The sequence below is a fragment of the Physeter macrocephalus genome, chromosome 20 (assembly GCF_002837175.3).
Source record: "Physeter macrocephalus isolate SW-GA chromosome 20, ASM283717v5, whole genome shotgun sequence".
In the NCBI taxonomy this organism is placed as follows: domain Eukaryota; kingdom Metazoa; phylum Chordata; class Mammalia; order Artiodactyla; family Physeteridae; genus Physeter; species Physeter macrocephalus.
Genome location: NC_041233.1, coordinates 37916522 through 37942929, shown reverse-complemented (window position 1 = coordinate 37942929; position 26408 = coordinate 37916522). Strand labels below are relative to the sequence as shown.

The 26408-nt window shown below is 35.7% G+C and overlaps 1 protein-coding gene across 4 annotated transcripts in view; it reads left to right on the top strand.

Moving 5' to 3' along the window:
* Positions 1 to 26408, top strand: part of PARG (poly(ADP-ribose) glycohydrolase) — a 120995-nt gene that overhangs the window by 64027 nt on the left and 30560 nt on the right. For all 4 annotated transcript variants that reach the window (XM_055081197.1, XM_055081196.1, XM_055081195.1 and 1 more), the window contains 4 exons: positions 3804 to 3883; positions 8398 to 8458; positions 13230 to 13305; positions 18851 to 18998. In XM_055081197.1, coding sequence (XP_054937172.1) covers positions 3804 to 3883; positions 8398 to 8458; positions 13230 to 13305; positions 18851 to 18998 — 365 coding nt within the window. The remainder of the gene's footprint in view (positions 1 to 3803; positions 3884 to 8397; positions 8459 to 13229; positions 13306 to 18850; positions 18999 to 26408) is intronic.

Sequence of the window (26408 nt, the reverse complement as noted above, 5' to 3'; positions counted from 1 at the left end):
GTTGGGAAGCTTCTATACTAATAGGTTCAGTGAGAGTAAATGACCTGTAGCAGAAGTGGGACTTGAACACTGTCTTCTGTTCAAACTCGTTGCTGTTTCATTATGTCTCACTTCCTCTCAAGAGCAAAATGCTCTGCGTGCGCTCCAGAAATGAAAAACAACCAGTAGTTCCCCTTTTTCGTGTGGCTTATGAAAGATCAGCTACCTAATTTGATGAGCCATTTGGTAAGCAGATTATGGAGCATTTTGTTGCTGTCATATTTTCTTTTTGGCATAATTTCTGTTTATGATTATAGTTTCTGCCAGTTAGGAGTTTTGTGTGTGTGTGAGTGTATTTAGTCTCAAAAGGCTAGCCAGTTGATTGAATAAGAAAAATGGTAAGAGTTTGTGGTGGCAGGCTGACGTCAATAAATTGAATAAGTCTTCCCTTTTTTATTTATCGTTGTTTTCTTCCAGCCCTGCTTAGTTATGTTAAATACCCCTGACCTTTTCCCCTGCTTGCCTTTCAGGGCCTAAACATTCTTATAAAGGCTTCCAATGTGATTAGCATCGATGCTTCTGAGATTGCTTAGAAACTGATGGTCAGAGATTAATTGTGGGTTGCAGCAGTGGTCAGCCCAGGAGGCTTTTACATCTGTCTCTTCCATGGATTGAAAATGCTGTCAGGGCCATATGGCACAGTGCTTCACAGAAAAGCCAAGAATGACTTTCTGGCTGGGTTCCGGATTATCATTTGCTTCCACTTTAAAGTGGAGGTTATAGTGCTTTAGGTTTGATTTACTGTATACTAATAGGATTAATCCTTAACTTGAAATCACATGGGAGTATGTGTGTGTCTAGAATCCAATTCTAGTAATGTTATCAATATTCCATTCAGGGAAAGATTTTATTAAACTATGTTTCTCTTTATATGTATGGAAAAAAAAGCACCAGTTAATAAGTAGCTGACCCTTGATTGACTTATTCCCTTGAAAATAAAAGTTTTGTTTAGAACAAGAGTGAGGTTGCCTAACTGACTTCTTCTGTTTATTGTCTTTAATAATCTGTAATTATCATTTGGTTAAATGCAAAAATGTCTTCCCTATGTGTGGAGGGGTTATTATGGCCTAGTTTATGTGCATGTTTACATGCACACCTGCTGACTCAACATATGCCTTCAAATATACATACCCAGGGAACCAGGGACTTCCCTGGCGGTCCAGTGGTTAAGACTCCATGCTTCTACTGCAGGGGGTATGGGTTCCATCCATGGTCTTGAAACAGATCCCACATGCCGTGCACAGCTAGAAAAAAAAACAAACAAACCCAGGACTTGAAAATCTAAATTAACAACAACAAAAAAATATGGTGTTGAGGAGTTAAAAAAAAACTGGATGGTGCTTGATTATTATGAGAAGGTCTCATTCTCTCTGAGTCTCTTTTTCTGTTTGTCTCTCTGAGTGTCTTTCTCTGCGAGTTTCTGTCTCTCATACCTTCCTTCTGTCTTCAACCCAACTTCTGTCTCTTTCTCTTCTCTCTGTCTTGCCAGCCCCATCTTTCTGTCTCTTCCTTTCTCGGGCTCTGTCCTCAGTCCCTTTGTCTGTCTCCCCACTACTACCTGCCCTCCCCCCGCCGCCACCCCAAACGCTGTCCTTCAGATAGTACATCACTCTTGTGGCTTTCTCTCATGCAGATTTGCCTGTGTTTTTATGTTATTTTCACTTGCTTCCATACCAGAATAACTCATTTTATTTAGGTGGCTATTCGTAGTACTTTAAAATTTTACAAAGCGAAATCTGAGAATTGATGCAAAGGTTTTAAACCTGCTTCATCTTGCCTAATTTTCTACCTCCCTGTTGTCCCAGACGCCACCCCACACACACCTCTCCATCAGGAAGATGGAAAGCATATTTGGTTGCATAGTGATTTGAAATTAGACTTGGAGCAATGAAAAAAGAGAATGCATTGAGATTCTGCTTGTTTTGTACCTATAAGATTTGGACCTGTAAAATAAACAGTAGTGCTCATTTGTAGTGGGTGATAATAACAGACATATAATCTTTCCAGGAAAGTCCATATTGCTAAGGTAATAAATATATAATCCCAAGAGTCTTCTAAGGTTAATAATTTGCCATCATGGTTATTAAATATGTTAACTTTTATGTGATTTTATAAATAAATGATCACATGCTGAAGCTAGGGATGCTTTTTACATTTGGGGGAATTATTTCTTAAGGGCAATAGCCATTTTCACTCACTATGCAACAGTTCTACGGAAGAGGAACTTTTTCCCCTTAATTGAGTTGTATAGTAAGTACATCAGTTAATCTCTAAAAAAAGGTGATAGCTGCCTTTGTATTTTTCCTGATTCCCTCTACTAAGTAGTAAACCTAGAGAGGGATTTTGCAATGGATCCCAAGGTATTCATTCGGTAAATCATATTTATTTGATACAGGATGTTTAATTAAACTGCCAAGTGGCTTCTTCATTTTGACTGTCATTTTGATTTAAACAAGCTCTATTCTGGCTGACATTTTGCAGAAGAAACCGAACTGAAAACTGTGATCTCAAAGATTCTTTCTTTCAGCAGGCAGCTGGATTTTAAGAGTACTTGTTATAAACATTTTAGAAAATACAGTCTTTTAGATGAGAAAAAATTTTCACACAGGCACTCAAACTACTTTTAAACATTAACTAGATTTCAGATTTCGTTAAAATGCTTTCTGACATTTAGCATTCTTTTCAGGAAATAAGTATTCATGTAAATTGTTTTCTCAGAAATTGACCCTGAATAAAGAATATCAGATCATTGGAAACAGGATCATTTGAAATCTACATTTCCTTCCCTTTTCCTAATTCATTTCATTTGCTCAATAGGATTTTCTCATAGAATTAACTTTTCCCTCTCTGCATAGTTACATAAGCTTGTTTTTCTAATCATGAAAAATTTTACTCATTTCAGCACTTATTAAAGTGGACTTTTACTTGAAGGGTTTCTGGTTTTAGAGCAAGAGTATATGACTAGAAGCAGATGGCTAGTACTTCATCATTTATAGCCACAGAATTTCTTTACAATTTTTAAATGCCTTTGTAAAGCTAGATCTTGTGACTGAAAGCATGCTTTTGTGTTAGAAATCTTTTGGTGAACTACTTACTCAGTTCATATGCTTTCAAAAGCCTTGCTTTTCTTTCCTCAGGATAAATTGCATTATGTGTTACCAATAACAATGCCATGTCATTTCAAAGAAAACTAAATTAAGTAGTGCAAGTCCACGTTGCTGGAAACTGGATGACATAGGGTAGGCATTGTTTTTGTTACCATATGAAAGGTATATGTGTTTAATCACCAAGGATTGGTCAGTCCGCCAGTATCTTGTCATACCTGCTTGTTGTTGTCCTAGCTGCACCCCACCCTCAAACAGTCATGTGGATTTTTTTCAGATACCGTTTTCGTTCAGTCATTTAACTACCTGGTAATATTATGAATTATATATAGTATTTGCCATGATCAAGCATTAACTCATTTGCCTAATTGACTTTGGGGGACCAGATGGTGCCCCACAGAAAGATAGACTGGAGGAACGTGGTTGTTCGAGAGTGCCATCTGACATGAACAACTTTGAAGAAGCCTGGTTCTAGTTGGTCTCGGTCCTCTCCAGATGCTGTTTGAATCCAAACAGTTTCCCAGTGTTCTGTCGTTGCAGAATTGCCTTCTGGAAGAATTACTTCTTTTATTACTTGGTAGCAGTATAGATTTAGTTTTCTGTGAATCGTTAAGGCATTTAGAATCATCCTTACCCTCTTCTATTTTCAATCTCTTTCAGGTTGTTTGAAGGACGTTCATCAAGGAAACCAGAGAAGCTTAAAACACTCTTCTGCTACTTTAGAAGAGTCACAGAAAAAAGTACATTCCTTTCATTCTTACTGTAATTTTTGTCACTGAGGGGGACAGTTCAGACAGGTCAAAAACATTTTATGTCTAAAGTGCACTTTCCTGCCCAAACCACATTAAAACAATAATAATTCAGTATCTAGATTTTAATGCATTTGTTGTGTGTATACGTAAATGTGTGCTATGAATGTGTGTGGGTTTTATATACTCTGAAATAAGACTAGTGTAACATACGCTAATGGATGTTCATGAATAAAAATAGTAAATTAATACTTTCAAAAGTATATTGACTGGGAGATACATTTTAGGCATTCTTTATTTAAAGAAACATTGACTATTACAATTAGTTTATTTGCAGAGGTTAACCAATTCATTGCCTTCCTACCTATCCCTCTCTTTTGTGCCTCCTTTATGCCCTTTGTAGAGTTCTTATAAAACAGTGTTTGTTGTTAGAGTTTACATGTCTTTCTTCCTCTGTTGGACCTCAGCCATCTTCTTTTCCCAGAGGCTAATCATAGCACCTGAGGCAGTAGTGGTAAATGTCTAGCCAATGCTGGTAGTGACCAGCTAATAATAGATGGGTGTTGTCACCCTTATCCTAGGAGCTGGGTGATCACAGACCCACAGACAAGTTTCTTAACATCTCTAAGCCTCAGTTTTTTCATGTGTAAAATAAAAGAATAATGATAACTTACCTCATAGGGTAGTTGTAAATATTAAATCAGAAGTTACATGCTTAATAAATGTTAGCTATTATCATGGTAGCCTTTCCTGCAAATCAATTAAAAAGGAAACCAGAACATCTCAAAAGTTTGCTTTTGCTAAGTAGAACATGTCAAGTGAAATGAGTTCTTTTCAGTTCTGGTTGTCCAAGTTGTGGGATTGTCTTAAAATACATCACTGAATTATTTTAAGGTCATTTTTCTCATATCCTTCCCTTAGTAAGTAATCTCACATCCTAGTGTACTTGGCATTCTTTTCCTTTTGAATGTATTGCTATTGGACATTGTTCAAATTTGGGGGAATGAAATCAATGATCAGGATTTTGATAAAATTTAAGGGGAATATTCATAGGCTTCTTTTGATAGAGGGTTATTTCTTTTTTTTCCTGTTTTTTTTTTTTTGTTTGTTTTTGTTTATTTGGCTGCATCAGGTCTTAGTTGTGGCACGTGGATCTTTGTTGCAGCATGCAGGGAGTTATTTCTTAGCTTATCATTTTTCGTTTTGTGCTCTGTACTGAATGAAATAGTAAGGAAAGTGAAGGCTCACTGGGGCTTATGAGACATGAAACCTAATTAGAATTTGTACTAATTTGTTAGAAAGATGAGTATATTTTTTGCCATTCTGTATCTAAATAGAATGAATTCCATTACTGTTTCTAAGTAATTCAGGGTTTACTTTTGTGTCCCTGAAGTCAAATCCTGCATGTCTGCTCTAAACGCCAGCTTGCCTTTCCAAATTTTAGGATTTTAAACACTTTTTTTTTTTTTTTTTTTTTTTTTGCGGTACGCGGGCCTCTCACTGTTGTGGCCTCTCCCGTTGCGGAGCATGGGCTCCGGACACACAGGCTCAGTGGCCATGGCTCACAGGCCCAGCTGCTCTGTGGCATGTGGGATCCTCCCGGACCAGGGCACGAACCCGTGTCCCCTGCATCGGCAGGTGGACTCTCAACCGCTGCGCCACCAAGGAAGCCCCCGGATTTTAAACACTTTGAGAGAAAAAGCTAAAATTTTGTTTTTTCAACTAGAAATTTATAAATCATCATACATATGTTTTTAAAAATATTTATTTATTTGGCTGCTCTGGGTCTTTAGTTGCAGCACGTGGGATCTTTGGTTATGGCATGCAGGATCTTTGGTTGTGGCATGTGGGATCTTTAGTTGTGGCATGCAGGATCTTTAGTTGTAGCATGCGGGACCTAGTTCCCTGACCAGCATTGAACACTGGGCCCCTGCATTGGGAGCACGGAGTCTTAACCACTGGACCACCAGGGAAGTCCCTAAATCATCATAAGTATTGGGAATTAGGCTGAAAAAATAAAGTGTAATTAGACATTTTATTTTCTGACTTTTTCACTGTACATGGTAATTTGGTTCTTTGTAGAAATATAGTAAGACATGCTATAGGTTTTTAGGATGTAAAGCTACAGGCTTAAGGAGGAAATACTAAATAGAATAAAAGAGGTTTGCAATTTAATAATTACTTTCTATAGAAACTTCTAGAGTCTACTGAATAGAAACTATAGAAACCTGTTTAAAGTACCATATTTCATCAACTCTAGGACATGATATATGGTAAGAAGTTTCATTATGTTAGGTACCACTACAAAGGAAAAAACACTCAGGATGGGGAGTTGTAGGAGATATCTCTTACAAAGCTGGTATACCAGAGGTTTGTACCCTTAGTCTACGAATAAGTGAGAAATTAACTTGGCCATGCAGAAAGGGGACAACAAAGAAACTGCATGTGTCAACCTAGGTAGAGAGGGCGCCCAAAAAATCTTCCCTGAGAATTTGAACCACGAGCCGCAAGACTGAGGTCTGAAGTCATATTACTAGTGTGATCCACAGAAGCCTGCAATGGAAGATTTAATTCAGACTGATTTCAGGTTGGTGGTGGCCCCAGATGATGGTAGAAGCAGATGCACATCTTCTATGGAAAAATTCAGCTTTAATGCAGACCAATAGCAATGGCTAGATACCTTTGACTATGTGAGATATGTCCTTGTTTCAGAAACTTAATACATGAAAAATATGCTTTTTAGAATTGATAAAATATAATTTCATCAGGACCACCTTTTCAAGGATGTCAGTATATATTTTATATTTGTAGTGAGGCTCTTGAGACTGAAAGATTTTAAAGAGCTTTCTGAATTATTTTCAATATAATTTTAGATAAAACTATCTTATAAATGGAATATTTAAAAAGTGATAGCTTGGGACTTCCCTGGCGGTCCAGTGGTTAAGACTCTGCACTTCCAATGCAGGGGGTGTGGGTTCAATCCCTAGTCAGGGAACTAAGATCCCACGTGCTGTATGGTGTGGTGAAAAAATTAAAAAAAAATAAAAGATTAAAAAAAAATTTGGGTGATCTTAAAAAAAAAAGTGATGACTCATATGCAGTATATATTGTGATTTTATTAAAGGAAATATTTGATTAACCAAAATAACCTATTCTGGTGTGAAAGGTGCCTTTTTATGGAAGAAAGTTAGTCGGCATGTTCTCAAGGGTTTTTTTTGTTATTAATTATTTCTAAAGAGCCATGTTCTTCTGCCTTTTCTCTTGCTTTGCCAGAAATTTTCATTTTTAAATTTCTCTTGGTCTCTCCTAGTATATATGAGAGACATTTAATGTTCTTACTTTTCTGCTAAATTATTGAATGATGACACAGACATTAGTTTCCTATTAATAGAATTGCTTCTCTAGTGTTTGAATTATTCGACTTGTGAATTTTAACTATGCTATCCATTTGTCTTAAAGAAAGTTAGACATCTAAAGAATATTTTGTAACTCATGTTAACAAAATTCTGTTTTCTACTGTAACTACTCCATATGATTTTTGAACTGTTGCTGCTTGTGACTGAGAGCAGAGAAATGTGGAATCATCCGAAGGAATGAAATGATTGCCAGGCTTTCACTGGGACTCTACCACCATTATCACTAATAGTTCCTGACATATCTCTCTCTGCTTAAGAGCATTTTTTTTAAAAAAACAGAAGAAAACAGAAATGGCCTGGCCTTTTTAGTTTGTTCTTTGATTTGAATCAAGCAAATTACTTATGGCCAGATGATTTATTTTTTGCTTTTGCCACTATTTAAAAAAAAAAAAGTAAATCTAACAAAAAAGGATCTTATCCTCTAAAATTTACTGCATTTTGATCCTCTCATATCTATTGCTCCTTGAAAACTATGTCATCATTCTTCCCTAACCTCTTAGAATACAGTAATTCCTCCTTCTGGCAAAGGTGCCTTTAAATAGAGCACTTGCATATCGTCTAAGCCCTGGGTTTAGCTGTGTCAACCTCAAAGGACATGCCAACAATTTTCTTTTTTAATATTAGACATATTATTTTATTATAAAACACATAAATGTGTATACATTTACCAGTCTTTAGGTGTAGGGTTAAGACTTTTTTTTTTTGAGGAGTTTACAAATTAAAATTTAGTTTGTCTTTGTTGTATAAGCTATATCCATTATACATCTTTTTTTCCCCCAAGGATATTTTAAAAGTATATTCAGTTTGGAAAACTTAATCAAAAAGCACCAGCACGCAAATCCTACTGTCGTGCTGTTTTCTGTATAGTTTTGTGTCTTAGGGAGGGCTTATTTACTATTTTGTTGAAAGAATTACTATTGTAAGGATAATATTATTTTAAATCAATCTTCTGTTGTGTTCCAGCACCAGGCTTGGTTTTTCCTGATTAGCTTTACAGCCAGTGTTAGACCCATTCTTTTACTGAATATGTATAATCTTTTCAAACTCAATACTTATTTTGGGTGTGTTTCTCTTTTATTGCTTTTGTAGAACCTACTGGGTTGGTGACATTTACAAGACAGAGTCTTGAAGATTTTCCAGAGTGGGAAAGGTAATAATAATGTAAATAATCCTGGAATCTTAGAATTAGAAGGACTCTTTCACCATGAGATGATTGTATTTTACAGCCCCTGAAAAGATGGTTTCCCAACCTCCTAATTGCCCTAGTACCAGGGAGTTTCTTCTTAAAATGATCAGTTGATAGCTCTCATTGTTAGAAAGGTCATGCCTTTTGAATCAAAGTCTGCAACCCTTTCACTTCTACTCTTTTCCCTTAGTTTTGTCTTCTGAAACAAAGTCCTATTTAGAATTTAGGAGTTTTCTGTGTGAAGACACTAACATTAAACACCAATATTTAATGTTCCTCCTTACCCTTGGTTTTATGGTTAATGTTTGTATTTTATCGCTTTTCTTTCTGGAGGAGAAGATTAGGAAGTTTTTTTTTGTACTAAACTAAAATGTAAATCGTAATTACTTAGTATTTGTCTGAGTGACAAGAGTTTTGAAGTTTGGCTGTCAGCATGTACTATTGGCAATTTTGTGGAAGTTGCTAATTTACTAGGGTTTTTTACTTATTTACCTGCAAATACTGAGGAGAATAATAAGCAATCTGAGTTTATTCAGATACGTAAGTTCCTTTAGTGCCTTGAAATAGTCAACACGTTTTCTAACCTGGAACAAATACCCAAAGCACTTAGAGAAGAATGTATCTACTTTTTCAGTGCATGTGAGGACATGATTAAACATGCTAAATGCATATTTAGGATGTGCATTCATGTTAATCAGTGCCTCTTCATTTTCACTTTCTAATAATTTTTATCGTAGTTTGTCATTGTTTTGTTTAGAATTAGTGATGAAAGGGACTCACTCTTAAAGGAATTAACTTGAGAAAGCACCTATGCTTAGATGGCTTTCCTGTGTTTTCATCCATCAAAGATGTTTATTTGTGAGGTGAAAGAAAAACAGACTTACTTCAGGAGGCTGACTCCATGGCTGAGATGATTATTAGCAGAGGGAAGTGGATAAAAGATTAAGCAACCAAAAGAAAGACAAAAACAAGAACAAAATTGAGTCAGAAAGGAAGAGAAACATGTACAGCATTTCAGAATCATGGCATATTAGAAATTAAAGGGACCCCAGGAAGTCATCTGGTCCAGCTGCCTACTAAAAGTAATCAGCTCTGTAATACCTATAACAGATGGAGACTAGGCAGCCCTGGTGATGGGAAATTCACTGTTTGGCCGCAGTCTATCCCACTGTTGGCTGCTTGTGTTATTGTCTAATACTTTCATTTACTAAAAAAGTCTGTCTTCCAAAAATCTCCCTACCCCGCCAAATCCCATTCTTCGTTCTTCCTTCTGGAGCTACAATAAATAAAACTAATTTTCTTTAACATTTGACCCTCCTTCATGTATTTTAATGCTTTCTTGATCCACCCCCACCTCTAACAGTACACACAGGTCCATACTAAACTACTCATTTCTTCTGTTTCACATATCATATGGATTGTAAACCCTTTAACTCTGCCGTTGATGTACCCTAGGCCATTGGTCCCTCTTAAAATATGGTGCCTAGAACTAAAGTAACAATCTGCTATGTTATCTGCCCAGACTAGAGTACAGAAGGTTGCTTTTCTTAGCTCTTCTATTAGTCTCTAATAGGAACACAGATGTTTTTGTTCATGTTGCTTTTGTGTAGATTTTATAGATCATTCAGAGGGATTGTTTTTAATTCAGCTCAGGATCTCTACTCTGCATCTGGCATTCATTTGGCACTAATGTAAAAGGACACCTATTTGTACACCATCTGGAAGAGAAGGGATAGGTCAAAATGCAGAGATTGGTGAGGCTGCTGTGTCAGTAAGATAATTTTGCTCTTTAAATAAGATCAAGATATTCCCCTTAACCTAGATAGGCAGAATTTAACTTGAAACTTTTCATACTTTTTTTTTTTATTTCATTGATCTCTTTTTTGTTTTAGCTGCTTCTTAAGTGAGTTGCAGAATGCAATTAAAATCCATCTCCCAGATTCCACAGAACCGGAAACATGTGTTCACTTAAAGAGAGAGGATGAAGAAGAGATGAGGATCGTTGGTATTCCCAAGAGTAAAGGACTAAATGGGTGCCAGGAAGTTAAAGGCTTTTCTGAGTTTCAGGATTCTGGCATTATAGTTAACCCTGTGACTATCAATAAATACCTTAGCCAGGCTTAGTTAATCACAGAGAACCAGAATAATCTGTCTTTGATTCCTGGGGCAGTGGTATGAAGAATTTGCTGGGGCCAGAAGGGGAAACCTATTAGGAAGTTGGAGGATGCTTATTTTAAAAAAATAGTTTCTAGCAATTTCATAATTTTGAGAAGTGTACTATAAGGTGACAACTACAGTCACAGAGAATAGTTGACAGCAGATGAGACTTCTGGATCATGCTTCTTTATCTTTTCAATAGTATCCTCACAGGTAGTCTCCCTTGGAATAAAATAGCTAGGAAAGTAGGACGCTGCAGAAAAGGGAAGTTAAAAAAAATCAAACTTATGGTACTAACTTTCTCCAAGAGATTTAGAAAGTAATTTTTCTAAAAGCATAGCTTACTGGTTAAGAGCTTGAACCATTACCTTAGGCTTTCTGGGTTCAAATCTTTGTTGCTTCATTTACTAGTCTTGGACAGGTTACTTAAATGCTTTTTGTGCTTTATTTTCCCATCAGTAAAAGGAGATAGTAATAGGGATGTTGTGAAGATTAAATAAGTTAATACAAATGAAGCTTTTAGAACAGAATCTATACTGAATTATTTTACCTTCTGAGTAAGTTCAGTCTGTTGGACTGGAGCTTTACCAGAAATGTATTTGGACTCATTGATACCAGGATAAAAGCAAATCCCAATAAATAAATAGTGCTTCACAGCTAAATTTTTTTTAATATACTTGTTTTAAAAAATATATAATTCCCCTCCTTCCAAAAATTCATGCCACTGTGTATAAGTTAGGAGTTTACTATCTGTTACTTTCTATTATAGTTTATTTTTATTCAAGTAATCAGGAGAAAAAAAATCTAAGGAAAAATGTCATCATCAACTGCTATTAATAAAAAGGAATTGTTTTTTTAATATGATTTAAGCAGGTAAACACTGTAAGGCAGGAAAAAGTTTTTCCTCAATCCTCTTAGAGTCCCTGGCTGGGTATGAAAATTAAACTGAGAAAGATTAACAGGAGAAAAGCATACAAATTTATTTTATATAAGTTTTGCATGATACAGGAGCCTTTATGAGGAAATGAAGACCCAAAGAAACAGATCTATGTACTTTTATGCTAGGTTTGGTGAAGAAGAGACAGTCATGGAGGAATATGATATGTAAAAGAGTATGAGGTGATTGAAGTAAACTGGGGGAAACAGCAAGTTCTGGTTGTCGGAATTCTTCTTGGCATCTCTTTGTCTTCAGAGATAATAATACTCCTTTCCTCCAGGTATAGGTAGGGTCCCTCATGTGAGGGTTTTATGGCTTGTTTCAGGTAAGAAGGGTGAGAGGGGGAGGAGGTCAGAGTGACCTTTCTGCTTCTGCCATTTTCTCAAACTTCTTCAGCTTAAAATATTCTTGATGCCAAATTTGGGGGTAGTTTATCTGAACCCCATAAACACCTCAGTGACCACGGTTTATGAAAAGGAAAGAAAATAATTGTGACTTACAGGTACTAGACTTACCTATCAATTTTATTAATATAAAAATACCATAGATCAGGATCTCTGTAGCATGTATTTTCATCAAGACACCCCACACACATATACGGTTTCCAAACTAGTGAAAATAGGGCCCCTCTGAGAATCATATATAATTTTTTGTAAAATTTTTCTATATTTTTCCTTAGGTTGCCAACTCTAGCATAATAATAAAATTTCATAGATCTTAATTTTTTAAAATATTTTGAGAAGTTTTTCAACTTTTAAAGAGGAGAAACTTGAACTGGTGCAGCCACTATGGAAAACAGTATGGAGGTTTCTCAAAAAACTGAAAATTGAACTACCATATGACCCAGTAATTCCACTCCTGGGCATATATCCGAAAAATAATTCGAAAAGATACACGCACCCCAGTGTTCTTAGCAGCATTATTTATAGTTGCCAAGATATGGAAGCAACCTAAGTGTCCATCAACAGATGAATGGATAAAGAAGATGTGATATATATGTACAGTGGAATACTACTCAGCCATAAAAAAAGAACAAAATTTTGCCATTTACATCAACATGGATGGACTGGGAGGGCATTATGCTAAGTGAAAGAAGTCAGAGAAAGACAAATACTGTATGATATCACTTACATGTGGAATCTAAAAAGTACAACAAACTACTGGGTATAACAAGAGGATACTCACAGATACAGGGAACAAACGAGTGGTTACCGGTGGTGGTGGGTGTGGAGCAGTGGGAGGTACACACTGTTGGGTGTTAGATAGGCTCAAGGATGTATTGTACAACATGGGGAATGTAGCCCATATTTTGTAATAACTGTAAATGGAAAGTAACCTTTAAAAATTGTATAAAAAATTAAAAATATTTTTTAAAAAGTGGAGAAACTGATATTTTGTAGGGGCAAAACAATTTTCAAAACAGTATGTTATCCCATTTTAATTTAAATATGTGTATTTATATATTTGAATTAGAAAAATTTGGGGAGACTATCCCAAGAATGTTGAGTCAATAAGCATCTGTTTCTGACTTTTGAGATTTGGAATAGTTTCAGTTTTTCTTTTATAGTTAATCTGTATTTTCAGACTTTTCTGTAGTGAAATACAAAAAAATAAATAAGGAAATATCTTTCTAAATCGTAGATGTGAGAAACTCCTGACTCGATTGCATGTCACTTACGAAGGTACCATAGAAGGAAATGGTCAAGGCATGCTACAGGTAGGAGAATTACAGCAGTGGGGGCATGGGGGGAAGGGATGACTGTCTCTTGTCAAGCTTCTGACAGCAAAGGAAATATGAAAAGCTGTTTTTTTATCTTCTAAGCTGATTTAATGCAATGAAGCATAATAGCAGAATGGAGAAAAACACCAAACAGATCACCTTGACAGCCTTGGTAATACTGTTATCTGCTGATGTACGTTCTCTGTTTCTTACGTGTGCCTCTTTAAAAAGCCTTTGACAGAAAATCCAAGATCTGGACAACATCAGGCCTCTTGGTTCAGATATAGCTTGTAGATTGACAGTGGAGGAAGTTCCCAGGGTATGGTCTTGACAAGCTGTCACCAGGCAGTTTTGTTCTCTTTCTTTAAAGGCTCTTGCTCTGCCCTAAAAAATGACCAGCTTGAGCTGTTTTTCTGTCACCAACTTTGTTTAGGTCTAGGAGGCAGACATCTAAAACGGATTGATAAGGAAGTCCTCTCTCCCATGTGTAATAGTTTTAGCCACGAGCCAAATATACTTGCCATGTCTTCCCTGTTTTAGAGCAAGTAATTTTGTCCATCTGTCAATCTTTGTTATTAATCTGTGTTCCTGCCATTATGTAAAAAAAAAATATTTTGGAAAAAGCAGTTAACAAATAAAACACTGTATCTAGCTTTAACTTGTTGTAACATCTAACCTGAACATGTGCTTTCCTTTTGTTTTATAGTGATCTTTTTCAAAAAAATCACTAATCAGAGACGAAGTGTTAGTGTTTTGTGTTCTTATTTAGAAGAGCATTGTAATCCTAATTTTCTTTGAAAGAAGCTTGTACACCATCTTGTTTATACTGATACTAGCTGATTTTTTTCTTAGATCATTATTAAATGCTTATATAGGGTGAGAAGTTAAAGCAGTTGCCTGATAATGGACTATTTGTGTGAATAACTTAATTTTTATTATAAAATGACTAGACTGATTTGCATTTGGCTAATTATTATATATGTATGCTCTAAGTGCCTACATTTGTTTTAGAATGGCCTTTTATGTAGACATATTTGTATTTAAAATTTTCAGAGGCAAACCATGTTTTGTTTTAAATCACCTCCCAGTGATTAAAATTATAGACAAAAATAATTAGGATAACTGAATTAATATTTGTCCTGTACTTAAATTTTTTTAATATTTATATTTAATAAGTCCTTTTTCTTCTACTTAAAACAATAATTTTGAAATAAGGCTAAAATTTGTTTTGAATGACTCACTTTTTCCCCCACATTTCCATCTTGACAAGGTTCTTTCCTACATTAACATCTTGGATTAACTGAGGGAAGCTTAATACACATGAAATAAACAAAGCTACTGGTGGTTAGCACCACAGGAATGCTGACCTTTTTCATTACAGTACAATTCAGCAAGGAGTTATTCAACAACATTTAAGGTTGAGATTCTCCCCACTTCCCTGGAATGTATTATAGATGAAATGTGAAACCTCAGTAGATTAAAAGAATACCATAAAGGCTTCTATTTATTTTTCTCCCTACCCATGCCATGTATCCCCAGGAGATCAGGGAATATTGTATTGCAGTGCTCCAAATCTTCTTGTGTAGCGTATAAATTACATTATGCTGAGTGGCAACAACAACAAACCTCTCTAAGGAGTGTTATCATTTCTCTCTTTTCATCAAGTTATAATTCAGAACTGAGTAAGCTGAACAAGTAGCTTTAAAGTAAAGTGAGTTAGAAAATGGCTAAAAATAAGGAAGCACTCATATGTTTGTTTCATGTACTGGAACAGGTTTCTCACCTCCAATAGAGGGCCTTTTATTAAGAACTTTTTTAAGTAGTAGAAACTGATTTTCTAAAAGACCCCTGCTTTCAGAGGCATATTGCGTTTAGTGTATTTGTTTCTGTGCATACCTTTTAAGTAATAAATGTTGGCCTTTTATTCAAAGAATGAACAGTAGCATGCACATTGAATGTATTTCATTTATCATTTCCAAGTAGTGCATAGATTGGATAGAGCTTATCTTTTAAATTTAGTTATGTATCTTGTTCCAGTAACAATTAAGTTTAGCTGATCTCAGGCCTTCTTTGTTTCTCATTTGTATTCCGAATACCATGATACTTAGCCAGTCTCTCACTTTTCAAGAGCTGTCCATTTTATTTCCTTGCTGGGTCTCACTACTTTCCCTACTGACCTATTTGAGGCCCTAGTAGTGCTTGTCTAAACTATTCAGTATTTACCTAGCCAGCCTTCTGCTTTTACTTTTCCAGTTCATTCTTTAAACTTTAGTCTGAATTATCTTTGTAAAACACAGATACATTTGTTACTTTTCTTCTTAGAATCTTTCCCAGAATCCTCAGAATTAAGTAAAAATTTCTTGGACCCCAGACCAGTTCATTACCAACTTTAACTCTCCACAGAGTGTACACTGCAGACAGGCATGAGGAATCTGCTTACCACTCTCCTCATACAGCTCTTTACATTGGTTTTTCCTGTGTCCTTTTGCAGCTATTCCCTTAGCCTGATTGTCAGCAAAATCTCAATTGAATGCCATATTCTTTTGTAACGCTCCCGTATCCTCCCCATGCGCCAATTTTAGTTAATTGTATTATTTGAAAAGTATCAAATACATCCTAATAGGTTCTTTAATAATCATCTTATCATTCTACTTATGTGCCTCACTCCCATCTAGACTGTAAATGCTATGAAACCAGGAACCACATCTTATTCATCTTTGTATTCCATGGTTCATAGCATAATATTTCATCAATACTTGTTTAATTGAACAACTTAAGCTATAAATCACCCAATGTATAAAGACTTCATATGTAGTAGGTAACTATTTCTAATCAGTGGACTAGTTTAAGCAAAATTATTTTTCTATATAAGCTAAAGTTTTAGTGTTGATTTATTATGCCAGAATATAGACCCAAATGATTCACTTTGGTAACTCATTTCAAGAACTTGTCCAGTCATATTTTTCAGTATTTTCTAAGTTCTTCTGTAGTGAAAGAAGACTACTTTATCTTCTATTAATTTCTCTCTTTTCACATATATTTTTACGTGTCAAAAGATTCATATTCTTGTTTTACTCTTTTGTAAAACAGGCTTCACATTACCATTTCTTATAATTGCTTTAGAGATCACAAACAGTTTTACAAAATCTCATACTTGACAATAGTCTGAAAGTATATGTGAAATAATAGGAAATATATATATTAGTCTCTACAACCTGTTCTTGGAACAGAGCTCCTAAAACCCTTGTAATCTCCTGAGTGGTAAGAGCACTAGGAGCATCTTTTGTTCTAATATTTGGTCTTCGACCCCAATTCCTGACTCAGAGCTCCTAAACCCCTTGGAATTTCCTGAGTGATAGGCATGTCTTTTGTTCTAATGATGTAGCTCTTGGGGGGCTCCTGGGTAGCTTCAGGATGGGGATGGTCACCAGAAAGACTAAGCCATGATTAGAAGTCTGGAACTTTCTGCCCCTCCTCCCATCCTCTGGGAAAGGGGGAGAGGGACTGGAGACTCAGTTAATGATCGGTCATGAGAATGTGATGAAGCTTCCGTAAAAATTTCAGAAGTACAGGATTTGGAGAGCTTTGGGGTTGGTGAACATGCGGAGGTGCTGGGAGATGACTTGCTTGGAAAGGGCGTGGAAGCTCTGTGCCCCTTCCCACATACCTTGCCCTGTGTGTCTCTACATCTGGCTGTTCATCTGTATCCTTTATTATATCCTTTTTAATAAATCAGTAAATGTAAGTAAGTGTTACCCTGAATTCTGTGAGCTGGTCTAGCAAATCATCAAGCCCCGGGTGGGGTATTGGGAACTCCAATTTATAGCTGGTCAACTAGAAGTGCAGGTGACAGCCTGGGACTTGAGATTGTCATCTGAACTGGGGCAGTCTTGTAGGACTGAATCCTTAGCCTGTGGGATCTTTCACTAATTCCAGGTAGACAGTGTCAGAACTGAACTGGATTGTAGGACACCTAGCCAGTGTTGCAGAATCGCTTGACCTGTGGAAAATCCACACATCTGGTGTCAGAAGTGTCGAGAGTGTGGTAGTAGTGTGAGAGTAAAGAAGAGACACAGGATTGTGTTTTTCCTAAATAGTATAGAAGCCTCTCTTACGTTACTTACTAAATTCTGGCAGGGGGGCGGGAGGGGGTTGTATATGACTGTATGTGTACACAAGTTGTGTGTATGTCCGTATGTGTGTAATCTAACTCCCCAAATAGAAAAATCTAAGACAAAGTCAGAAACTATTTCTTACATATTGCCCCATAGAGCCTAGCATACTGTTGGACACATTGGAGTGCATAGTAAGTTTAAGACAAACAAATAATTCTGGCAAGTTGAGTTTGCTTTCTCTTGAGGATTGTAACTCACCTTTATCAATAGGAGCTTGGGGATGCCATCATAGTACTCCATAGAAAACTTACATATAGTTTTTAACTAAATTGGAAATATTAATTTTTTGAATCTTTGTTGTTAAACTAGACTTTTTTGTCTTCATTTTTCTTCCCCTTAGGTGTATTTTTTAAAAAAATTTTGTAATGTTTTTGCAGTTTGGGGTTTGCAGTTGAATTTAGAAGGAAGAATTTTTCATCCCTTTATTCTTTCACAAAAGAAAAAAGTTACCAAAAAGGTTAAATCCTAAACTTTTCAAACCTTTAAGGACAAGTGTTTGATTTCCATATTATATAAGAAAGGTACAGGCTATATAGTTTGGAGATACCATGGGTTCGTTTCCAGACCATTGCAAAAAAGTGAGTCACATGAATTTTTTTGGTTTCCCAGTGCATATAAAAGTTACGTTTATACTATACTGCAGTCTTTTAAGTGTCCAATAGCATTATGTCTAAGAAAATGTACATGCTTAATTAAAAAGTACTTTATTGCTAAAAAAATTGCCAACCATCATCTGAGCCTTCAGGTCGTAATTTTTTTTGCTGGTGGAGGGTTTGAAATATCGCAAGAATTACCAAAATTTGACACAGAGACACAAAGTGAGAAAATGCTATTGGAAAAATGGCACCAATAGCCTTGCTAGATGCAGGGTTGCCATTAACATTCAATTTGTAAAAAATGCAATATCTGTGAAGTGCAGTAAAGCAAAGTGCAATAAAATGAGGTATGCCTGTATAATTATATTAAAGTCATATGAAGTACATAAATGGAAATTGAGGAGAGAGTGGTAGAAAAGTGATCTTGAAACCTTTCCAGATAAAAACCTCCCTTGATTTGTGGCCCTTGAAGCACAAGTAAGGTTTATAAACAAGAGTCCATATAATTACATTGAGGCTTTTGCCTAAAAGCTCTGTTTTCCGTGTTCCTTCTAACATTTTGGAATCCAAAGAAATATTCAGAGATGTTAACTGCAGTGAGGTGGAAAGAGTGCAGTCAACCACAATCTGTTCTCCCTGGGAAGATTGCTAATTTGGGGATTGATTTATGTGGGAGAGGAAGGAAGATCAGAGCTTAGAGGGAGTATACTTCTTTATCATATATGTAGGTATTTTAAATTGTCATTTAACATGCCACATTTTCCCAAATAGGTGGATTTTGCAAACCGTTTTGTTGGAGGTGGTGTAACCAGTGCAGGACTTGTGCAAGAAGAAATCCGCTTTTTAATCAACCCTGAGTTGATTGTTTCACGGCTCTTCACCGAGGTGCTGGATCACAATGAATGTCTTATCATCACAGGTTAGTTTTGAGACGTCTGGACAATGGGATAGTGTTCCCCATCTGTGACGATCTATCATGAAGACTAGAGGCTACTCAGATAATAGCTTTTCTCTACCGTGGGCATTAGTCCCAATATTTTAATTCATTAATTTATACTTGTTCTTATTAAATTGTTACAGTTTCATTTTCATAATCTTGAGTAAGACATTTTATCCCCACTTTTTCTTTCTTGGTATCTTTATCTGAGGAACGAGGGTAAAAATGATTAAACTACTCTCCAGTTTGAAATTTTATGATATGGTGTCTGTCCTTAAAAAGAAGATAGTGATATATCTTTGAGCATGTATCCTATTATTATTCTTCCATTATATTTCCAAAGTGATTTGTTGTACTTCAGTATGAACACACTGTGTAAGTATGAAAAACAGTTACAGTGTTTGGAGAGAGTCAGTACAACAGTGAGCTTTATAGAAGGGAAATAAATCAGTAGCCTTACGTTTATTCTAATTTCTAATCCTAAGAGAAAAAGTGTGATTATCTTAGTGCCTCTCTTTGATTTAAGTTATTATGGGAGGAGGAGAGAAGGAAACATAGTCAAATTTATACTTTAGGCCTATTAATCAAGATTTACATTTTTTTCCCTTAAGTTTCTTTAGATTGCAATATTACTATGTTCTTGTGTATAAGCTACCAAAAAAATTGATGATTAACTCATAACTCTTAAGAAACTCTTAATCAGCCACTGTAGGGAAGCTAAGCCTTTTATTCAGGTACCTAAAAGAACATTCCCCCCCCCCCCAAAAAAAAGAACATTCTCATATAAAAGCCATAATCAGCCATCAATTGCTGATGTTTTTTTCTTTCTGCAAAGGATGATTTCTTATTTCCTCTTTGAATCTATTGCCACTTTGAGATTAGTATAGGAGACTAACAGGCTAAGTGTAGGAGAATTTGGTTGATTGTTATTTTCAAAGATTACAATGGGATGAAAACCATCCTCTGTTAGTTTTATCAAATGTATAACTCAACTAATTTATGTCCAAAGAGGTACATGACTGAATTAAGACTCTGAGACCACACATCTCAGATACATTTGTAGGCAACCTTCAGGAGAGCATCTAAATTTTGTCCCTTATGTTTTGCTTTCAGGATTCCCTCTTTGTCTTTCAACTGTTTATGATGTGTATAGGTGTGGATCTCTTTAACTTTATCCTGTTTGGGTTCATTGAATGTTTAGATACATTTGGTAAATTTTTGGCCATTATTTCTTCAAGTACTCTTTCTGTCCCTTTCTCTTCTCTCCTTCTGAGACTCCTGTTATGCATGTGTTGGTACATTTGGTGATGTCCCATTGGTCTCTGAAGCTCTGTTCATTTTTCTTCATTCTTTTTGTTTCTCAGACTGGATAATTTCTACTGACCTATCGTCAAGTTCACTGATTCTTCTGTCTGCTCTAATCTGCTTTTTAATCCCCTCAGTGAAATTTTTATTCCAGTTATTATGCTTTTCAACTATAGAATTTCTATTTGATTATTTTTAAAAATAATTTTTATCTCTATTGAGATTCTCTGTTTGTGAGGCATTATTCTCATATTTTCATTTAGTTCTTTAGACATAATTTCCTTTAGTTTTTTTTAATGGATGTAAAACAGCTGACTTAAAGTTTCTGTTTAGTAAGTCCAACATCTGGGTTCTTCAGGGTGGGTCAGTTACTAATGAATACTTTTTTCCCCTGAGTATGGACCCTACTTTCTCGTTTCTTTGCATGTCTCAATTTTTTTGTTGAAAACTGGACATTTTAAATGGGGCAACTCTTGAAATCAGATTTTCTCCTTTTCCCAGAGTATGTTTTTGTTGCTGTTTGTTTAGTGACTTTCCTAATCTAGTTCTGTGAAGACTGTATTCTTTTTCATGTGTAGCCACTAAAGTCTCTGCTTGGTTAGATTAGTAGTTACCTAATAATTGGACAGAGATTTTCTTAAATGCCTAGAGCCAGTAAGTCAGTCTTTGCCAAAGGGCTCTGTGTATATGTTGGGGCTTACCTTCAACACTCCACCAGGCAGTTGACACTTCCTTCCTGCTTGCACAGAGCCTCAAGATCAGAGTGAGGGGAGAGCTTAGGACCTTCTCAGGTCTTTCTTGAGCCTGTGTATAGCCATGGGCATGTGTGTAGATGCCTAGATTCCCGAGGATACTTAGAACTTTTCAAAGTCCCGTAAGTACTTCTCATTCCTTAGCTTTTCCTCTGAAGCTTTTTGGTTAGCCTATTTACCCCAACTGTAATCTAATGCCTCAGTCAGCTACACTGTTAAACAATTGACTATAATTGTTTTCAACAAACACCCCTGGGAATTAGGCTTTTCACCCTGGACAAAGTCCAAGTCTGGTCAAATAAAGACAGCCTTGTGAGTGAGGTCTTCCAGGGAACTACCAGACAGGTCAGATGATTACAATTCTCTGAGAATGTGGCTTTGAAGGAGCTTCAACCCTTCTCTGCCCCCTCTGGAGGCAACCAGGCTGCTTTGATTACAGGTGGTTGGCTTTTAAGGCTACTACAGAGCTTGGTAAAGTGCAATAGGAACAGGGCAAGTTAAAACACCATACAACTCACTGTGTTTACCAATATTCAGCCAATTTTTCTTTAATAAACACTCCTCATACTGTTGCAAGCCTTTGGTTAATTCCCACAGTTCAGAAAAAGATGATTCTTACAAGTTTTGCCAGTGTTCTCATTATTTTTATGGAGGAAAGAGTTCTCTGAGGTTTTTACTCCATTGTTTTTGTTGATGTATCCATATCTTTTATAAGTGCTTGTGGATAAAAGGGCTTTCAAGGAGTTATTCCACATCTTTTAGATAATCCTATATTATTTCTTATAATATCCTTTTGATTCTGCTGTTTTGGTGAGATAAGGCAAAAAATAAAAATTGTTGTTTGAGTTTATGTAGGAAGTTTAGAACTTCAGCAAAGGAATTTCTTCTTTGATAGAACTGCAGCTATTTGAAGTTAATAACCTGAAGTATTTCATCCAGAATTCTGAGGTTGTGATCCAAACTGTACTGAAATAGAAAGCTAAAACCCTTTTATTCTCAGCATTGTCTCAACTCACATATTGGTTGTCTGTCTGCATTTGTTGTTTATTATGTATGCAGATAAGAAGGGTGTAGTTAGAAGTTGTTAGGGGAGAAAAGAGTGTAAGGAATTACAGAACAAAAAAATTAAACTGTCATAAATCCATTGTTGGGCAAATGAATACTTTGAATATTGATCTCAGACTGTTTTAGAGAGCACTGAAGTTCTGGAATGTGACCGTCTCCAGCATTTGGGTGTATCAAATAATACTTTAAAAGAGTTTTAATTTTTAGCAGTTAAGCTAGATTTGAATTGAAGACTGAGAACAAAATACCCCATCAATTTTTTAGGATGAATTTACATTCTTGAAATTAAAAAGTTGGTAGAATGCAGGGCATTTTAACTCAAAGCTAATTTGTTTCATTTGCTTCACTTCTGTTGTACTAGGGAAGTATCCCTTGTCATCTCCCATTAGTGTTTCTGTAAATAAAGGATGTAATTTCCTTGGGAATAGTAAAAGGAAAACATTAGACTTTTTTTCTTTTTTAAGGATAATTTGTCCCCAATCTTAAAAAGCATCATCACTCTGGAGTTATATCTGGTCTCTAACTTACCTGCAGCCATTGTAAAATAGATAGAAAATTGCAGATCCATGACTCACCTTCACACCTGTAATTACCTTAGGCTAAGGACACCCAGGGTGACTTTTAACTCAGCATTTTTTCCCCATATCCACTTAACTCTATTATAGTGCCTCCTAATTAATATCTGTGATGTGATGTTCCCTTAATGGAAATGGCCATTTCATCATCTATTTGATGTTGGATTTCTGCCATCTCCCTTCTTAGGAGACTCTTAACTATGCACTGCAGTCTATCTGCCTGATCAATTCCATTCCTTCAATGATTCAACCAGGCTCAGTGAGCTCATGGCTGTGACTGTGCTGCCTGAATCTGTAGAAGAGTTTGAGAAATTGGAAATAAATTAAATTTATCATCATTGTGGGGCATCTGGTTGGTATCAGACTTTTAAATGGATATGAAACAGGTCATGCAAACAGGCAAATACTTTTATCCAAACAGTGTTATCCCTCTACTTGCTGTGATCCTCCCTGGAGCAGTCATGAGTTAAAACCTTTCAGTAAGTATAGATTGAGGAAAAGAATTAAAACTCCAGTCTTCCCCTTTTTTCCCCTCTCTCGTGTTCCTTCACAACGTCCAGTAAAAGCTTCAATACTAAAAGGTGTTACTGTGGTGCTGGGAGATTATTTTATTGTTTCTGTGTGGTGAGAACATAAAGCAGATGCCTAGACATGAAACTTACTGAGCAGAATGTTGACACATTTAATATAAAACCTGCCCTCTAGTGAATCAAATCGTCCCAAACACCACAGGTCCTTATGTCTTTTGTGAGTGTCAGCAGAACTGATAGAAAAGACAAAAGCAGACGCCATTGCTTATAGTACTGGTACTTTTCATAGAGTTACCAACACTAGAGGTGCCCATCACTACAAAAACAGCCCAGTGCTTACTAAATGACACCAGCTCATTGGGAAAGATCCAAATAAAGTTGGAGTTTGGCTTTTCTTAATTTTTATTAATCATGGGAATGAAAGGCAAGAGTGTTTTTTTTCTGCTGCATAATCACCACTGTTTTAATGATACTAATAAAAGTGGGATAGATGGTTTTTGTATAAATCTTCTTTCTAAGGGCATAACCCATTAGTAAGTACAATTTCTTTAATCTCCAAATATTTTTTGCTGTGTTCATCGTAAACTTTCATTACTAGTAAAAGAAAATAAGAATTTTTCTTACTACTATCAAGTCTAAGAACTCAAAAAGTTGTAATGAGCTCTTTAAAAGATTTAAATGGGTTCCTTAAAAATTTTTAACTTAGGTGAAGGTCTGTCTTTGAGTATAAAATCTTAAGGCTATATCCCTAGAGAGAGCTATCACAAAGGTCATTGTCTTCTGTCTCTTCTTTGCTGTTATCACTGTTCACCTTTGCATTTTCAGAAAAGTTTATCAGTAAATTTAAATTTAAAGCAAGCTAAGGGCATTTGTTTTTCAGAGCAAACAACATAATTTTGAAAGATGTTTACTTAGAAAACTCAGGATTTAATTTTAGAGCAAAAGCATCTGTATGTGCATTTGTATTTCCCAAACCTGAAGGAAATAAACCTAACCTTGTTTCTCTTAGGAAAGAAGACAAAAACCATCCTAATTTGAAACAGAAGTTGATCATTGATATTTTATATTTTTCAACCACTTTTCAAAAGACAGAAGAGGTGTTTATTTTCATAATTAAGAGATCAGAGTAGGCGTTATTATTGTTATTATTATTAATAATAATAATAAACAGGGAAAATGAGGCTTGTCCACTTCAGGGCAAAAAGCAAAAGAACAGGACTATTCCCGGCTGTCTTTATTCCCAGTCAGGCCAGTAGACTACGTGTCTTTTAAACCCCACATAAATAGAGTCATATATCTTTGGTTTCTCTACTCCCTTACAAAGTTAAGTCTGATGACACCAATACCAACCTGTGTATGGTATTGAAGGATTTTAAACTCATCTTATGTGGTTTTCCAAGCTATTCTGTGAGGTAAACAATATAAGAATTATTGACAAGCCTAATTTTTAGATGTTGAGATGAAGTCCAATGAGATTTGGTTACTTAAGGATTTGCTTTGGGTTCCTCGTGACTCAATCTCAGTGTGGTGCTCTTTTTGCCATGCCACACTGTCTTTGTAAATGAATTTTTTAATATGTCAATTATATAATACTTAGTCCAGATTAAGTATTTCTGGACTCATCATTTTAACCTCAGTGTTCTTCCTGTTTCGCTCCTTAATTATGTTTATGCAGCAAGTACTTACTCAACTGCTTCTATATTTTTTCATTACAAGATGCTAATGTAGGCACACATGTTAATAATATATAATCCCTGCCCTTGAGAAGCTGTCAGTCTAGTGAAGGAGTCAGATTATTGAGGTATAATTGACATACAACAAACTGTATATATTTAATAAAGTGTGCAATTAGGTAAGTTTTGACATATGGCTATGCTTGTGAAGCCATCTTTTTGCCTGTGTTTTAATTGGGTTGTTTGTTTTTTTTATTCTTGAGTTTGGAAGTGCTTTATATATTTTAGGTAAGTCTTTTATCAGACATATGAAGTATGTCTTTTCATAATCTTAACAATGACTTTTGAAAAACAAGTTTCTAATTTTGAAGTCCAATTTATTAATTTGGGTTTTTGTTTTTTTGGTTTTTTTGGTTCTTTCTGGTTTGATTACTGTAGCTTTATAATAATTCTTGAAATCAGGCAGTGTGAGTCCTCTAACTTTGTTCTTCTTCAGAGTTGTTTGTTGAATTTTAGAATGAGTTTGTCAATATTTACAAAAAAGCTTGCTGAATTTTAATTAAGATTGTTTTGAATCTATAGATCAATTTGGGAAGATGACTTTTAAAAAAAATTTTATTGAAGTATAGTTGATTTACAATGTTGTATTAATTTCTTCTGTACAGCAAAGTGACTCAATTATACACACACACACACACATATTTTCATATTCTTTTCCATTATGGTTTATCAGAGGATATTGAATATAGTTCTCTGTGCTATACAATAGGACCTTGTTGTTTATCCATCCTACATATAATAGTTTGCCTCTGCTAATCCCAAACTCCCATTCCTTCCCTCTCCTACCCTCCCTTCCCCTTGACAACCACAGTCTGTTCTCCATAGAGTCTGTTTCTGTTTTGTAGATATGTTCATTTGTGTCATATTTTAGATTCTACATATACGTGATATCATATGGTATTTGTCTTTCTCTGACTTACTTCACTTAGTATGATAATCTCTAGGTCCATCCATGTTGCTGCAAATGGCATTATATCATTCTTTTTGATGGCTGAGAGTAATAGTCCATTATATATATATGGACTGTATATACATAACACATCTTCTTTATCCATTCATCTGTCATTGGACATTTTGGTTGTTTCCATGCCTTGGCTATTGTAAATAGTGCTGCTGTGGACATAGGGGTGCATCATTATTTTGAATTATAGTTTTGTCTGGGTATATGCCCAGAAGTGGGATTGCTAGATCATATGGCAACTCTATTTTTAGTTTTTTGAGGAACTTCCATACTGTTCTCCATAGTGGCTGCACCAATTTACATTCCCACCAACAGTGTTAGAGGGTTCCCTTTTTCCACACCCTCTCCAGCATTTGTTATTTGTAGACTTTTTAATGATGGCCATTCTAACCATTGTGAGGTGGTACCTCATTGTAGTTTTGATTTGCATGTCTCTTATAATTAGCAATGTTGAGCATCTTTTCGTGTGCC